The sequence below is a fragment of the Gopherus flavomarginatus genome, chromosome 5, assembly GCF_025201925.1.
Source record: "Gopherus flavomarginatus isolate rGopFla2 chromosome 5, rGopFla2.mat.asm, whole genome shotgun sequence".
Taxonomy (NCBI): Eukaryota; Metazoa; Chordata; order Testudines; family Testudinidae; genus Gopherus; species Gopherus flavomarginatus.
In genome coordinates, this window is record NC_066621.1 from 57,486,642 (window position 1) to 57,505,114 (window position 18,473).

Sequence of the window (18,473 nt, forward strand, 5' to 3'; positions counted from 1 at the left end):
TCAGCCGCGCTTTGCTGGCGTCTCTCCCCCAGGCTGGGCAGTGGCTCCCGCTAAGCACTGCGCACGCGCGGTTCGCGTAAGCAGTAGCGAGTTCCACCTCCACAGGGCCCCTGCTGGAGCCTCTCTCTGGGCTAGGGGCGGCCGGAGGTGGAGTCACAGCCGCATCCGCCCTTCGATCGATCAATCTGGGAGCGGCTGCTCTTCCCTGGGGAGAGGGCGGAAGTTCTAGTCTCGTAGCCGAGACTTATCGCTCGCTGAGCTGCTCGCCGGTCAGAAGCTCGCGCCGGAGCTGGGGGAAGGAAGATGGTGAGGAAGGGGTCGCTGGGGCGGGCTCGGCCCAGGGAGCGGGCCCCTGTCGAGCCCTGGGCCGCTGCCAAGCCCGGCCCGAACCGATGGCGGGATGTGGGAGGGGCCGTGAGTCAGCGCTTCTCATGTGCGGCCAGGCCAGGCCGGGGGATCTCCGTGCGCAGCTCCGGCAACCGGCGGGGAGAGCCTGGCCCGGCTTCGCCCTTAGCGGGTCCTGGGGCTTCCTCCGCTTTCCCGGCCGCAGCCCAGCGAAACCCGCCCCCGCTCTTCAGAGCGACCGACCCACACACATACACAGAGCGATCTCCCTCCGCTCAGAGACCGACCTGCCCCACCATAGGGCATCCTCCTTCCGTCGGAGACCATCCCCCAGAGCGACTGTCTCTTCGCCACAGAGTCTGACCTCCCTGCTTCACATAGATCTTCTCCTCTCCATCCCCGCGCCCAGCGTAACCCCCTTCTCTCCACACACAGGCCTACCCCAGTCCCATATAAAACCCTCCCATGTTCTCAGCCCACACAAGCCAAACCTGTATATAGGTTTCCCCATCTGATTCCATTCCACGTGAGCCAAATTTAATTATAGTAGCTTTTAATGTCTTAATTCCGAAAAGAGGAGTGGAATAACAGGGAGCATAAAATCAAACCCTATATACTTTAGATATGCTTTAATATGCAATAAGAGAATATTTTACAAGTCACTGTATATAAACATAAAAAATAGGCCCAGATACTTGCACTTGTGAGTAACGTTAATGTACCTGACTAGTGGTGTGAGTTATCATGTAAATCCAGGAGTTTATTATGCTTTATGCCGTATCAGTAGTAGCTTTTTGCTGTCCTTTCAGGTCAATCCTCATGGTAGCTATGTACAAAATGCCATTATAAGGAAATTACATACCTGTAGCTGTTGTATAATTTTCTTACAATTGTTTCAAATGCAAACACACTCTTTATTTCAGTGCATTTTGAAATAATTAGTTAACTAACTTCCTGTGAGGAAAAACAAACACTTATTTTTCAGTAGAACAAAAATCAGAGAGCAGAAAATGAAACAATTGCAGGGCTGGAGTTTTGAGCAAGGTACCTAAGCATGTGCTTAACTAAGCATGTGAGTAGCTCCATTACTTACTTACTTAAAGTTACAAATGCTTAAATACCTTGCTGAACTGGGACTTTAGTTTAGGAACAATGAACTGTTGGGTTAATGGTCTGTGTGCCTGCATTGCACAGTAATCCTTTGATTTTGACTGCGCACAGGGTTCTGTGTGTAGGGTACTTGTTGCAGGAAAGGGGCCTAAAGTTTTAATGTTTACATTGCAAGCTAGCATTGCCTATCAGCTTAATCACAGTTGGCTTTAGAAACTTACAATTCATTAGGCAATATTTTTTTCTAATTGACCCATCAAGAATGTAGTAGACAACTGCAGCAGTGTAAGACACATTTGTATTTTACAGATCATATTGTGTTGCAATGAGATCCAGCACTAGAATCTCTTATAGCAGAGATCACAGGAATAGCTATAGTTCAGACAGTGTATAGTCTATTTTTGGGTCTACAGCATCTCTATTCACCAAAAGTAATGTGTGGACAGAACTGGAACAGAACAACTGAGCTGGGGGATTTTGAAAGGCCATATGTGGAACAGTAGTGGGAGGACTGTCTGAAGTGCTCTAGTTTCAGCTGTTTTAGTACTGTTCATGCTTGCACTAAACCAATGCAGGCTGAAGTATAAATCAGTATTTACCCCCTGGAAAAAGCAAGTCTAATCCAAAATGTGTATGTCACATTGCAAATCATTTGTAACATGTTTGTGAGTGAATTGACTCTTTTATAAGTCTACAGAGGACCTACAAAGTTTATAGCACAATAAATTTATGGAGTATAGATAAGACCTTGGTGTCAAGATAAATGTGAAGCACTTCCTCCTTTAGATTTGTAGAAAAGAGTATTTAATGTTACCCCACATCTCCCTGTTCCTTGCCACCTGTCTGTAGCTAGGGTGAGTGAGGACTCTAATTACCTTCCCCAGCCTCCTGTTGCTGCCCTGAGGTTGTGTCTGCTTCTTCAACCTCTGCAACTTTCTGGTGGGTGAGAGGTGAAGGGGGACACGTATTCTACTCAACTCTCCCCCAGGTTTTGTGTAAATATTTCTCGTCACCACAGTTAGGCCCTAGAACTATTATCCTGGGTACTACTTTTTCAAGCAACAGCGGAATGAAATTGACCTGATTCTTGTCAGGTTTACAGTTGTCTGTGTAATGAATACTAGCAATGAAGACTAGACAATTTTCTTTTTGCTGCAGCTTGGCATTCCTCCTAAGAGGCTCCTAAGAGAGCTTTGTTGTAATTGATTGGCTGTCCATGCTAGAACACTCTGGCTTCCCACCCAAAAAATCTGTAGACAATCTGGAATTGGTGTTAGTTAATGCAGACACGATTATCATTAACCCATGCAGGAAATTAATAGGAATTTCTGCATGTTTCTCGGGGGATTATAGTGCAGCGAAGTTTTCCACTGCCCCCAAACTAGCTATATCAAGATGCCCAGTTACAATTGCTGCTGTTTGCTGCTCAGATGCAGACACATCAATGTGTTAAGAGGCTGGTGATGCCTTTTGGGTTAAATATCTTTAAAAAGCATTTTTCTCATAATTTCTTGTTGCCAAGGTACTGTAGAGAAGATATAGGGTCCCAATGCAAGTTAAATGTGTGCTTTGTGTTTAATGCTGAAAATATTTTGAGGTGTCATTTTGTGTTAAAGTAATTCAGATCACAGTAAGAATTATGCTGACTCAGTAATGTTGTGTTTACTAAATAATGATAAATGTGCAGAAAAATATATTGTGGTCGAGCTCTTGTTTTAGACTAGAGAAATTGTGTATGTTGTATTAAGCAAAGAAAATTAATATCATTGAAAGCTCAAAGGTTTTCTTTTCCCAGCTGTATATTCTTTTCATACTAATGAATTGGTTTTGTTCACAGTTTCGCAACCAGTATGACAATGATGTCACTGTCTGGAGCCCTCAGGTAAAAGAATATAATTGTGTTACTTGCTTTCCATTTTTCCTTTTCTCTTTTTTCACTATTATGGTAGTGGCATGAAGGCAGTGGATGACCTGTTCTGGTAGCTCAAGGAGTATGGGTATGTCTACACTACGGGATTATTCCGATTTTACCAAAACCGTTTTTTAAAAGATTGTATAAAGTCGAGTGCATGCGGCCACACTAAGCACATTAATTCGGCAGTGTGCGTCCATGTACTGAGGCTAGCGTCGATTTCTGAAACATTGCACTGTGGGTAGTTATCCTGTAGCTATCCCATAGTTCCCGCAGTCTCCCTCGCCCATTGGAATTCTGGGTTGAGATCCCAGTGCATGATGGTGCAAAAACAGTGTCGCGGGTGGTTCTGGGTAAATGTCGTCAGTCTTCCTTCCTCCGGGAAAGCAACGTCAGACAAACATTTCGCGCCCTTTTTCCCCTGGATTGCCCTGGGAGACTCCATAGCATGGCAACCATGGAGCCCGTTTTGCCTTTTGTCACTGTCACCGTATGTGTACTGGATGCTGCTGACAGAGGCGGTACTGCAGTGCTACACAGCAGCATTCATTTGCCTTTGCAAGGTAGCAGAGATGGTTACCATCCGTATTGCACCGTCTGCCATTGTAAATTGGCGATGAGATGATGGTTATCAGTCATTTTGCAAGGTTGGCGATTGGAAATTGGTGATGACGATTATCAGTCCTTTTGTACCATCTGCTGCTGTCATGGGTGCTCCTGGCTGGCCTCGCGGACAAAAATGGGAATGACTCCCCAGGTCATTCCCTTCTTTATGTTTTGTCTAAAAACAGTCAGTCCTGCCTAGAATATGGGGCAAGTGTACTAGAGAACCAGAGAGCACAGCCGCTCTGTGTCAGACCCAGAGATCCCGCAGAAATGATGAGCTGCATGCCATTCTAGGGGGTGCCCCTGCAACAACCCCACCTGTTGCTTCCCTCCTGCCCCAGCCCTCTTGAACTACCATGGCAGTGTCCCCCCATTTGTGTGATGAAGTAATAAAGAATGCAGGAATGAGAAACACTGACTTTTTAGTGAGATAAAATGAGGGGGAGGCAGCCTCCAGCTGCCATGATAGTCCAGGCAGGACATTAAAGGGTGGGGGGGAGAGCAGCGCAGCCTCCCACGGCTGTGATAGTCCAGGGAGTACAGAATCTTTTCTTTAGACATGAAGGGAGTGTGGGGGGCGGCTGACGGAGCTCAGCCTCCAGCTGCTATGAGAACGGTTACCAAGCATTTTGTACCGTCTGCTGGAAATGACCAGGAGTCATTCCCATTTTTACCCAGGCGCCCTTGGCTGACCTCACCGAGGCCAGCCAGGAGCACTCACGGGATGATGAGGACGGTTTTCCACCATTTTGCACCGTCTGCCATCAGGAAAGGAAGGGGAGGGGATGCAGCTGTTCAGTGCCGCAGCGCCGCAGCACCGCGTCTACCAGCAGCATGCAGTAGACATACGGTGACATTGAAAAAAGACGAGAAACGATTTTTTTTCCCTTTTCTTTCACCGGGGTGTAAATTGACGAGATATACCCTGAACAATCATGGACAATATTTTTGACCCTTCAGGCGTTGGGAGCTCAGCCACGAATGCAAATGCTTTTCAGAGACTGCGGGGACAGCTGGAATCCTCAGTCCCCCCTCGCTCCTTCCATGAGCGTCCATTTGATTCTTTGGTTTTCCATTACGCTTGTCATGCAGCACTGTGCTGAGTCCCTGCTGTGGCCTCTGTCTATCATAGCCTGGTGATTTTTTCAAATGCTTTGTCATTTCATCTTCTGTAATTAAGCTCTGATAGAACAGATTTGTCTCCCCGTACAGCGATCAGATCCATTATCTCCCGTACGGTCCATGCTGGAGCTCTTTTTGGATTTGGGACTGCATCGCCAACCGTGCTGATCAGAGCTCCACGCTGGGCAAACAGGAAATGAAAATCAAAAGTTCGCTGGTCTTTTCCTGTCAGCCTGGCCAGTGCATCCGAGTTCAGATCGCTTTCCAGAGCGGTCACAATGGTGCATTGTGGGATACCGCCCGGAGGCCAATACCGTCCAATTATGGCCACACTAACCCTAATCCGACATGGCAATACCGATTTCAGCGCTACTCCCCTCGTCGGGGAGGAGTACAAAAATCGGTTTAAAGAGCCCTTTATATCAATATAAAGGGCTTCGTTGTGTGGACGAGTGCAGGGTTAATTCGGTTTAATGCTGCTAAATTCATTTTAAACACGTAGTGTAGACCAGGCCTAAGATGCTGCTAGTGCTGTTCCATAAAGCAGCCTTCGAATGTTTTAAAGCATAGTATGAATAATGCTGTGTGCCTAACACACCAAGAAACTGTTAAGTAGGCAGTTTTGAGGATGAATTTTGTGATTTTTGTTTTTATAGTTGGACTTTACAATAATTTTATTAACCAGTGTTTTGCTCTCTGTCTCTATAACTATATACTAGATATGTTCTGTAGGAGTATATTTAGTTCTTTTTAAACTCCAATGTTGGAGTATTGCTGGGGCGCAGTCATCCAACACTTCAGATTGCTTTTGTAACGTGAAATGTACAAACATTCAGTTACATAATAGGTGTACACAAGCAACTTTATGGACTAATATCAGGATGGATTTGTTTTAAATCAAATTGATTTAAATCACTAGTCAGGAAGGCTCGATTTAATCACAGATATCTACATGAAAGTGCATTCCGGAATATGCGGCTCAGTTTCACCTTTGTTTCTATTGCCTGTCCCCTCCCTTCTCACATTTATCTCCAGACTTCTTCTCCTTGTCCAGATCTATTCTGCCCCCAACAATCTTCTATTCACTGAACTTTTTGAAACTTTGTACGTTTATAGAGAGGTAAGGGATTGACGCTGTGTACACAAATCTGGAGAGGGACAATAGGGTTGAGGTCTGTTATTTCTCACCTCTATATATTATTTATTTATTTTAAAACATTTTTGCTGTTCATAAGCATGTTATCCCTGGAGACACAAATCCATAGTTTGAGAACTGTAATTAAGCATCTCTGATAGTATCTTCTAGGCTGTGTACTGAGTCCCATTAGGTAGATAGATTATTTAGGTTAATCCTTCTATACAGAAGCCCCTGGATCCCCATAAGATTAGGTCCTTAATCCATGAACTATTGGAACTCATTTATAAAACTTTTCTTATATTGTCTCATACTATAGAATTAGAATTTATAATCCCTATTCTATGAGATATCTTTGAGCTATAATGTATCTTAATTAAAACTATCTTTAAATAGGTTTTTCCTCAAAAAGCATTCTATCAAAAAATCTGATTTAAATTAAAAACAGATTTAGGAAAAAAATCATTGATTTCTGTCCACCCTAATTAATGTATTTAATGAGATATTTACAAACATAAAATGGAGAGTGGGAAAATGCGAAGAATTGAATTATAAAAGGACAAGTTGTCTCTGTGATGCACTAACATTCTGTAATTACAGTGTCTTATTAATTTTTTATTTACCTGGTATCTGCTGTAATATACAATGTGTAATTATGGAGGCCTTATAGTGGCTCTAAGTTAAGGTTGCATTGAGATTTACATGTAGCAGGAATTAAAACCTTTTGATATGAATAATGTATTGTACCTTTTCAAAACTTAGAGAGGTTAGTGTTGAGTGGAGAATGAATCTTCTGAAACTAACAATCAAACCTCTTAATTACTTTAAGATTTTTAAAGAGATCCCTTTGCAAATTTTTGGGAGTCCAATCTTTTTCCAGATACTTGTAGCAAATTACAGAAATTTTGAGATCTGAAAACCGACTCACTTCTAGATTTTAGCAAAACCAGAGATGTACACTATTTTAAAAGTTTATTAATGTTAGTGTAAAGTGTTAAAATTACTGTTTCTGCACGGCAATTATTATTAGTGAAAATTGTCATCAAATACAAATTTGGTAAGTAAAATTTCAACTAATAATGGTTTCTAGCCTCTTGTGAAAATAATCTTGAAAACTTGAACTGAGCATAAAGCAATGCAGGGTTGTCTGTTTTACTTTTTATTGAGTTTTCAAGTTTATTTCAAAATTGTGAGGCCTAGATTTACCTTCACAGATCTTTACTGTGAGATCATATGCCCTGTTACGAGTGACAGATCTCATTTCAAAGCAGCTAACCAGTTGGGCAGGGTGTTTTCTTGAGGCAAATGAAATTGGTAGTGTCAAGAAGCCAGACTGCCACAGTTACAATCTTACAAGTTTGCCCTTGAGCCTTCCCTATTCTGTAGTGTTGACTGCAGATTGGTACGTGTCTGGTAAAATTTTCAAGCTATGGTGTTGAGATCCTTTGTCACGGAGTGTGGGGGAAGACAAGGCCCTGCTCCCCCAGCTTCCTGCGATTCATCATGACTCTCAGCCAGCCAGTAAAACAGAAGGTTTATTTAGACGACCGGAACACAGTCCAAAAGAGGTCTTGCCGGTACAGACAGCAGGACCTGCTTAGTTCAGTCCATCTGGGGGCCCTAGGGAGGCCACAGCCTTGTTGGTCGGGGTGGCCCTCTCCATTTCCCAGCCAGCTCCAAACTGAAACTCCCTTTAGCCATCAGCCTCCCCCCAGCTCCTCCCTCAGCCTTTGTGTCCTTTGTCCAGTTTCCCGGTTACCTGGCCTCCAGCCCACCTCCTGGGTTCTCACATTACGTGCTCAGGTATGCTCCCTTCCCCAGTGCAGGCAATCGGAGCAAAACTCCCCTGCGACCTTCCCAGGTTAATACTCCCCACTCAGCATTCAAATAACACATCAAAAACATTCCCACTTCGTCACATCCTTGAATTAAAGGTGTTTTGTTACTACACTGTGTCTTCTGTAAAGTTGCCCATCACCATAGTATGTGAGTGCTATACTACTATGTTTGCCAAAGACCTACCCAATTCCTATCTTGCTTGTCTGATATAAAACGCTAGTGCTGTGTTGCAACTTAACTATCCACAGAAGAAATCTTAAACTTGATATGCCCTTGTGTTTATGCCATATATACTGAGCCATATAAAAACTGCAGCAAACATGGTTTGAAGCTGCATGTGAAATGCAGAAGTGTATGGGATTTAATTTGCCCCCAGGCACCAGTGTTTTAGGATGAATCGCCAAGTAATTGCTGTTAATCAGATATGGTACTTGTTAGTGATATACAGACATTATATGAGGTGAGACATAAGTGTAGAGTTCACGTTCTATGTACCTGAATTCTGCATTTTAGTTCTTTCCAGCTTTTTCATCTGTGTGACTTCTAATTTTGAATTTCCTGTTTTATTTTTAAAACTAACATTCCTTAAGATATTTGTTACTGATGCCTAATTACTGCCTTAACTCCTGCTCAGTTTTATTTTTTATCTGATATTTTTTATACTTTGTTGTAAAGTACCTTGATACTATGACAAAGATGTGTTTAAAAGGGAAAACTAGCTAGTCTCTACACGTTGAAATTACTTCTCCACAGACTCTTGTGTGTTGTTTTTTTTTAAATAAATACATAAAAATTAGTAGGTGGACTTAAGGCAGTGGTGCAGCAGATGCAGTGGTGAAACACCACAATAATTTTTTTTGGATCTGTTACTGTTTATGGTGTCATAAAGGAGTAATCAGGCCTTAATAGTGCATGCTGTCAATCTTTGTATTAGAGTCAAGAATATACACTTCAATGACTGGAAAGGATTTTGACATGAGTTGTGATCTTCTGTGTCAACCATGCAGTTCTTAGTCAATAAATAGATGTATATGGGACAGCCCATAATGGTTTCAAAGTACTCTGTGACAGAAAATGTCTTATCCCCTGTTACTGAAATTCCTTATCTCAGTGGAAAATAAAGGAGTGTTTCAGATACTTCTGGTAGATCTTTCACTGTTGTGATAAATGTAAAACCAACAAACGCACCAATCAGTTAAAGGTCTGATTTCAGTTGAGACTGAAAACTCTGTTCTTAATTAATCTTGAGTGAAATCTTAGCCCACTTAAGTCAATGGCAAAATTCTCATTTACTTGAATAGGGCCAGGCTTTCACCCTTTGTGTGTAGTTTTTGCAGAGTCTCTACCTTTCTTATATGGAGAGTCAATTTTAGAGTTGTTAACTTATTTCATTCTGTAGGGCCGAATTCATCAAATAGAATATGCTATGGAAGCTGTGAAGCAAGGCTCAGCTACTGTGGGGCTGAAATCAAAAACCCATGCTGTTCTGGTTGCTCTAAAGGTAAATTTAAGAAAAAAACATTGGAATTACTTTTTTCTTCTTGCAAGCGCAAACATGGTCAATTCAAGGCCTTTATTGTTAAATTAAAATGTCAGATAAGGAGAGGTAAATTTCTGGTCTGGGGCAGACAAATTTTATAACTTTTTTCTTTTGTACATTAGAAAGTAAGATTTACATATTTTCATATGTTTTAGCACTGCTGTAGAACTACTAATATTTTGATTAATCTGTGATAAAATGGGTCTTAATCCTATGGTGGAAATGGAAGAAATTGATGACATTGTCTAGTTATAAAGCCAAATATATGTTGGTTCAACTGACCCTCCCAAAAAAAGTGTAAATATTTTATCTGTATTTAATTCCTATCTCTCTTACTTGAAAGCCCACTTTTTTTTCTTCAGTACATTTCTTATTGGGGTGGGATCAGCCCTTTATGTCTTATGTCTATTACAGTGTTACAGATTTTGGGCTGTAAGTTCAGTCCTTTTTGATAGTTGCTCACAATTTTTTTTTAAAAGCATTGTCCCTATTGATTGACACATTGTTTAAAGTCTGCTGCAATAATTTTTATGACTAATATGGCTTTTTTGTGTACAGAGAGCACAGTCTGAACTGGCAGCTCATCAGAAAAAAATCCTGTATGTTGACAACCATATTGGCATCTCAATTGCTGGGCTTACTGCTGATGCAAGACTGTTGTGGTGAGTTTCTTAATGACTAATGTGTACAATACTCTAGTAGTAATGAAGTAAAAAAACAGACTTCTCATACTGTCATTTAATGAGGCAAGCTAAAAGAACTTGCCTGTGGTTACTGGTCCTGCACTAATATGGCCTTGTCCTATTAAAGTAAATGTCAAAATTCCCATGGACTTCAGTAGGACCAGGGTTTAACTGCTAGGATTTATTCTCTGTCCAATGTCTTGCTTCCCCAAGCTGGTTGAGACTGAGTAGTCTCAGAAGTGTACATCACACATTGGCTACTAACAATTCCTTCAGCTAGTGATGTAGATAAATTCTAGAGAGGTATTCTTTTGAACTCTCAGCTGGCTGTGTGGTTCTGGCAAATGAGATAAATATAAAATGAGCAAGAAGGATTCCTCGGTTGCGTAGAAAGGGACAGAAAAGGCATACTGAGGACCACTTACATACTAATTGCAATAACATTCCAAAGGAATATTTCCTATTAATTTTTCATCTTGCTCCAAATAACCCCTCTTCACTGCATATTCTATAAACATCCATTTTTCCTTCATTCATAGTGTTTCATCTGTACAATATTCTTTCAGGCATATGGTCTTCTAATCAACAATGATGAGTCATAAAATTTTATAGTGGCATTTTTGGTCTTCGTAGCAATGCTGAAACAGTAATAAATTATATACATGCACACAAGCTTAAAAAGGAAAATATCAAGTTGGAGAAGCTTCCTTCTGTTTGTGATCCATATATTTTTATTTGCTCTTCTTATAGTAATTTCATGCGTCAGGAGTGTCTGGATTCTAGATTTGTGTTTGACAGACCTCTTCCAGTGTCCCGTCTAGTGTCTCTAATTGGAAGCAGTATCCTTTTTATGTTTTAGAGATGTGTGTATATATTTGATATGTAATGACTCCATGCTTTTCTTAAAATTCAGTTCAGTTTTCACTTTGTTGATGTGTTTAGAACTCTTTTGTATCAAAATATTTGTTTTATTTCAAGCAAAGATTGCTTCGAAAGTTACAGGAAATAGATGCAAAGATCTTGTTTGTTTTTTGGGAGGACATCCTTTCTTCATCCATGGAATTAGTAGACAAGGCAATGATGTGCCATGCAGGAGACCTATTGTAGAACTGGAAACAATTTTTTAACTTGTTTTCTGGAACACTTAAAAAGCCCCAGATAATGTCACTTTCTGATGGAAAAAGAACATTTAATGTTACTGCCTCATTCACCTTAATTGCCCATCTCTGGAACACACTAAGCATTTTGTACGTCGATTGTACTTGATAAAAGCAAGTGTGTCAAATGAAAAGGGGATGAAATAGGCCAGACTAGCATAAAATCAGTCACTCATATTACTTGCCTGAATATACCAGTCACTTTGTTTGGGGAAGCTAATTGCTATAGGTCTGATTGGAGATGAAGAAGACCTTACCATTGGTGCTCAAGACAGATGATGAGATCTGTTTCTCTGGAACAAATTTTTTCACCACAGGAAATGGCTAACAAACCTATAGCAGTTCTGATGGAGTTTTACTTGGATTAAGAATAAAAATTTAAAAGTATTAACTTGAATCTTCACAAAGAACCTTAGCTTGTTTAAGAAACCCAGATACCAACACAGCGATATGGCAGAAGACCATATGGTGTAGGACTGCTCATTGCAGGTTATGATGTAAGTACACTCTGTGTGTATGTGTTTCCATTTCAGTTTATCCAAACGAAAAATGCAGCTAGTAAAATATTTCACTTTTGTAGCAACTAACCTTTTGTTGAGAGGGAAGGAGGCTGACTATAGCAGTACTTATCAATATTCATATGGCTAGAGGAAACTCTCTCTTTTTCTTGACCTTGAAACTTAATTCTCATAAATGTTAAATGAAGGTAATTTTTCTGCAGGTCCCTGGAGTGGATATTGATGTATATATGTATACGTATGGCTTTACCCATGTGGCGTAGAATTTAAAAAATGGCTAATGATTTTGGGGCCCAAGGTGAGACACTTTAAGGGGGCTTGACTTTCAGAGGGTGAGTGTTCACCACTTCTGAAAATCAGGGCTCCTTTAAGGTGTCTCCAGTTGGTTATCCCGTTTGTTCTGTATAGCACAGACAAGTCACTGCCCTGATGATCTTACAAACTAAGCAAGTTGAAGGTAGTGGGCAGCCTGATTAAATCTTGCATGCCAAGGTTCAGCCCTGAACAGGTTTGGACATTTGTACATGTGGGAAGCACTAGGAAATGTGTTTAATATTTATTCCAGGTCATAAAATGGGATCTATTCATAATATAAGATCAATACAATTTATAGGATTTTATAGAGAAACAGGGTTTTCAGTGGCCTCCATTGAACTTACATAAAAACTTCTGATTAAAGGACGTAGTGAAAAGGGGTAATTTAGAAAATTTAGGCTTGAAGCAACTATGTAAGAACTGCGATGTGAAGCACAGCATAAAACATACCTTCATGCATATATGACACATACATCATGTGACAGAGTTAGTGCTAAAAATATTTTAGAAAACTGCATGCCCTCCTATGAACAGTTGATAAAATTCACACCTTTTTTTTGCCAGGATATGGGTCCTCACATCTTCCAAACTTGTCCTTCTGCAAACTATTTTGACTGCAAAGCTATGTCCATTGGTGCTCGTTCACAATCAGCTCGAACTTATTTGGAGAGGCACATGACTGAGTTTGCTGACTGTGAGTGATGAGACTCTTCTGTTAGATTTTCTAATAATCTTTAAAATATATGCTTGCTTTGTTTATATTGCATCTTGTCTGGTAATATTTATTTACTGCTGTGCAGAAGGGGAAGATATAAGAGTTGAATAGAAATATCCAATGTAAATCAGGAGGAAGAAAGAAACTAGATTCAAAACACTGAAGGTTTTCATGTCTAACTTATTTCAGTTGTTTAGCAGGCCAAATGGAGGAAAAGTGTCTGCCTGGAGAACCTGAGAAAGAGTTAAATAGGAAGAATGAATTTGGTTTTTGGAGAAAGTGATGTTCCTTCCATTTCAGAGAGAGGATAGTATTTCAAGATATGCATGCTTTGTCTGCTTAATATTTAATCTGTAAATAAGAAGTGGATTTTAAATCTCAAATTAATTTTGTTTTTAATAATTATCAGAGGCCACTGAAGAGTCGTGGGGGAGTAAAGCAGCTCAGATATCATGGCCTAGACACCATATAAGTACCTAGATGGATTTATCTGCCATTAGCTTAGAGTCTAATACTACTTTTGTGATTTAATTAATTGTCTTGAATGAAGGGGAGGATTGGTTCCTTATGGCATACTTATATTGGATTTCCAGTTACCTATCAAAGAAGCAACATGCGTAAAGCAGTTTGGGGACAGAGCTAGCCAGACTATTTTTCCAGCTAGGAATGGAAGGTGGGGGGAGGGAAGGGTCTCGGGAAATAATACTGTATGTTTAACTGTTTTTCTGATGACAATGTATTGTTTGTAGGTAACCTGAATGAGCTAGTTAAACATGGTCTGCGGGCTCTCAGAGAGACTCTTCCTGCAGAACAGGATCTGACCACCAAGGTAAACACCAGGATCTTCCTTCTTACTAGAAATTACCATGACAGAGTTGGTGTTAAATATGGGTGTGTACTGTAACCCTCATTTTAAGTATGGGAGTCAAACATTAGTATTTAGGTAAAATATATTCAAGTGAGAGTCTAATTCCATATACTATCAGTGTACTATCAGTTCTGAGTCTTAATCTTATAGATTACAGTGCAACTTTCTGAACTTTTGATGTTTGACCTTAACAAAATAATGCTATTGCTAAACAGAAGACTATTTCTCTTGTTAGTGAAGTTTCCCTTGTTAGTCTCATAAATTTCTGTGTAAGATAGCCCTTCTTTACTTTAGTAACTTTATTGATGATTATTTAAGATTTGTTGAACATAACAAAATTAGTTACAGCATAGAGTGACTCAGCTTCGTGCTTAAATGTTCATTTACTTTTAACTGGAATCTGCTGTTGGTTTCTTCAAGATAAAGTATTTACCTTCATGTTTGTGGGTTTTTTAAATGCACTGTACTGTTCCCCCTACAAACAATTTAAAGGGGGCTGGAGCATTGATTTTTATCTCGTGATTTCTGGCCCTGAGACCTTGTCCTTAGGTTTTATATATTTTTCCAGTGTAAGGGAAATTTTAGTATCTTAACATTTTTTCTATGGGGCTCATAAAATACTGTCAATGAGAATTTTCATCTGAACCAGTTTTTTTAAACACTTATATTAAGGTAACTTTAAAAAAAAAATTTATTGTGTAATTTTCTTTTGTCCCCTTTCTGACTACTAGCCCCCATTCAAAACTATTTGTTTGGCCTACCCTAGTCTTGCACATTCTGGAGCTGCTGCAGAGCTCCTGGAGCATAATATGAAGCAGTATGTTGGTCATAATATGAAGCAAATCCCAAATAGTTATGTTGGTCATCTTTCTTTGTTTTTGATGTGCTTTTTCTTATTTATACTTTCAATTTCACATACTTAATTCCTGGAGTTAATCTTAAAATTTCTAAAGTAGTAGTGAAATTTGTTCGTTCATTCATGCGTATGTCCGAGCATTCATTAAATATTTTACTTGTCTAGTAATATTATTCAGGTATAGTACAAGGCGATTGATAAAAGGCATATGTCTGGTGGGATGCGCAGAGATTTGGCACGATTCCCATTTGTTGTCATTGTGCATCATATGGAGAACTTAAAGAAAAGTTTTCATGGATTTTTAAATAACTAAACCTACACCTGTGAATAACAAACCACGAACACACAACAGACATTTTTATAAAGTTTTGAACTTCTCAGCCAATTTCCACAGCTGTTACCTCTACCAAAAAGCCATATCCTTAGATACCTTGTAACTCTGCTTTCAGAATTTTTTTCCATGTCACATCAAGTTCTTCAGTTCGATCATTAATTTTACCCAGTTCTGTCATGTTAATTTACCAAAGTGTCATGCCACTTTCGAAGGATCCATCTCTTTGAACAACTTAGGACAATTTTAGTCCATTCCTTAAAAGGCTTTGTAGTTCCATATATTGATAAAAATTGATATAATTCTTACTCAGCAGGTAATATAAAAATACTGTGGAATCATAACTTAACACCTGGGAAATATCTAATATTAGAACAATGCCAGATAAAATGTGAAATAATCATACTTAGTCCCACACTGACATCATTTATTGAATCAGATGTGCAGAAATCCAGTAAATTCTATGCAGAATTTAAAATTGTTACTAATTTTAGCCTTACTAGCAATCTGATAATATAGTCCAATAGGTTTTTACTATTTTTTTCTTAAAGTATATGTTTAGATCACATTCCCATATCCTTTGAGAAACTCAAGTGCACACATAGGATAAGAGACAATGAGAGAAGGCTGCATATTTTAATATTTAAAGCTTTATGGAAGATGACTCATACTCTGGGTAATCAGATAAATTACTTGAAATTCCATTAATTTTAATTGAAATGAAATCTAGATTGTTGAATGCATTGGGATTACTCTGGATTTACACTGGCATAGCTAAAATCAGAATCTGGCCCTAGGTCTGTTTGATTATCTTAAAGGGTAGGTTAAGATAAGTCTTGCTTTTTTTTTTTTTTTTTGGTGTCAGGAAACTTAAAACAGTAATGTTTTCCTGAGGTACTCTTCAGGGTTGATCCATTGAATTCCAAAAGGAAGAGTCCTGCACGGTAGTGGGTTTTGAATCAGGGTTAATAAAAGCTTTTCATCTTAGACAGTGTTGTTTGTTAAAATATTTATACTAAATATATGCTGAAACCAGCAATATTGAAAAATCGTATGCTACGTTTGTTTATAAATGCTGAAACGCAACTAAAAAACAAAGGGAGTTGAACCTGTTGTGTCTGAAATCATCAAACTGCATTTTTGGCTGATACCATTTTGGAACATAATAGCATCCTTGTAGAGAGTAAGCCTCCCTCACTTTGTTTTTTCTAAGGAAGCCTGCCATAAAGTAGACCTGATAGAGAATTTCCTTTCTTAATTTGATTCACTGTGCCAAATGTATCTAAGGAGGAAGCTGTAATTGATACATTTTCCAAGTAAAAGCTGCATAATGTTAGAGATTCACAAGAGACAGTTTCTCAGTTCTTTCAACATTGTACTTAACAGAATGTTTCCATTGGAATTGTTGGCAAAGAAATGGAGTTTACTATCTATGATGATGATGATGTGTCTCCATTCCTGGAGGGACTTGAAGAGAGACCACAGAGGAAGGTATGTGACTTAGTTAATGATCTTAAAAATAGTTTGAGTTGCTTCCTGTTTGAGATGGCATATCTAATCCTCTGCAATAAGACTGAAGATGAAGGACAAGAAGTCTATTTAACCAGACTAGTCTGAATTAGCAGAAAGCCCTCTCAAGTTGTTTCCATCTTCTCACCTTGACTGTGCTTGGCTACATGTGCTTTGAACATGTCAAGCTCTGTACAAGTATAAAATATTTTTATCCTGACCTTTTAACTCAAAGATGCAGCTTGCAGATTCTGTAAGTCCCAACACGCAGTTCTGCCATTCCTCTGATGAAAGTGGAGTATTACATGTTCGGGCCTGTTCACCTCTGCTTGCCTTGTTTCCATATTCATGAGGGGGTTATGGGAGCCTCGTACATCTGTGGGCTTATTTTTGCCAACTTTCTCACACAGTTAATTCCTGTGCAAAGCTGTCTCTTTCCTGTTTGACTTCTGCCCTTTTATAGTAAAATCTTTTTTTTTTTCTTTTTCCCCTCCTCCTTAAGCTCGCTCCACCTGCTGAGGAACCTGCAGAAAAGGCAGAAGAACCAATGGAGCACTAATGTTTGTGGATAAGCCCATGTGTTAACCTATATTTAATAATATAGAAATGTTCATCCATTAATCTTTACCCTGAACCAAATGCATATTATAATAATACATTATGGGGAATTAGTCCTAGAGTATTTTCAGATATCCCTAAACTGACATCAAAGAAGTCATACTTGGGCACCTTTTCTTTTTTAAAGTACCCAAATGCTATCTGTTTTGTATGAAGAGCAGATTGTCTTGTAAGGGCATCTGGAATAAATTTTTCTTTCTTGAAACTTGCTACATTGATTTGTTTTTAATCTGTTACACAAAAGAATAATTGGTCAAATTACGCGCATTCTCTCTTCATATATATTTTTACGACACACATCAGATTGGTGTCTAGGTACCAATAGATATTTGACCATTTGTTATGTTAGCTACAAAAATAGTAGCTGATCAGTGGACTTCATCACTTTCTTAAAAATGAATTTAGTGCTCTTAAAAGGTGCTGAATTGACAAATGGAAATGAAGGTCTATTTATCTTGAGAATAGATCCAGAAGCACAAGTGTCTCTGCATCTTATCAATGTCTCAACCTTGACCTGAAAGTCTAATAATAAGGGTTGTTCGCCACTCTGTGCTGTCAGTTCTTGGCATTTCTGGTGAGGCCTCCATTCGATAATCTCTCAGTTTTTACTGATGTCAGTTTTAATGATGTTGGATACCTGCTCATTTAGAAATGAACTGAGTCAATAAATTCATTTCCCAAGAGCCACTAAACAATCATCAGGTGGGTAGGGACTTTCAGAGCACTAACTCGGCTAAAATGAACTGATAACAAACAGTCATGAGGAAACAGGCCATTTCTTATACCAAATAAATGGTGAGTTGTGGGATTGGGACGAGAGACATTACCAGCCCCCAAAGCCATCCTGACTGTGTTGCGTCTTACTAAGCATGTGCATTTTATGGATCTCAGTCTGCAGCACATGACACAGTCAGTGTTTAGCCACAGTTTGGGTTTAAATTGAATGCCGTAGAATCTAAATTATCTTTAAATAACAAGACTTTCCATGCCACTGTTCTACAGATCAGCTTATCTCAGGTTTCTCATTGAGGTTCCATAAATCATATCAACATTAGGCATTTTATTTGATTAATATTAATTTGATAAAGTAACATTAAAACAGTTTGCAGTTTCTTATATTGTGCTCTATATGGGACATCTCTAATGAAGCTGCTTTTCAATGAGACTGCTGCCACTAGCTATACATTCTGATATGCCAACTGAAGTTAGTGAGTGTCGAATACATTTTGCACTCAACACAATGGAGCTCTATAAATGTGATAAGCAAATGAACTCAGCATTATTTTTCATTTCA

The 18,473-nt window shown here is 39.2% G+C and overlaps 2 protein-coding genes across 2 annotated transcripts in view; both read left to right on the plus strand.

The window, feature by feature from the left end:
* The window catches only part of LOC127051789 (uncharacterized), a 434,435-nt gene that overhangs the window by 73,348 nt on the left and 342,614 nt on the right, over window positions 1-18,473 (plus strand). The gene's annotated exons all lie outside the window — the stretch shown is intronic.
* Window positions 176-17,388, plus strand: PSMA1 (proteasome 20S subunit alpha 1). The gene is made up of 10 exons (XM_050954566.1): window positions 176-306; window positions 3,293-3,337; window positions 9,469-9,570; window positions 10,168-10,271; window positions 11,043-11,131; window positions 11,876-11,946; window positions 12,847-12,976; window positions 13,747-13,826; window positions 16,439-16,543; window positions 17,064-17,388. The coding sequence occupies exons 1-10, from the start codon at window positions 304-306 to the stop codon at window positions 17,118-17,120; spliced, it is 786 nt and encodes a 261-aa protein (XP_050810523.1). The 5' UTR covers window positions 176-303; the 3' UTR covers window positions 17,121-17,388.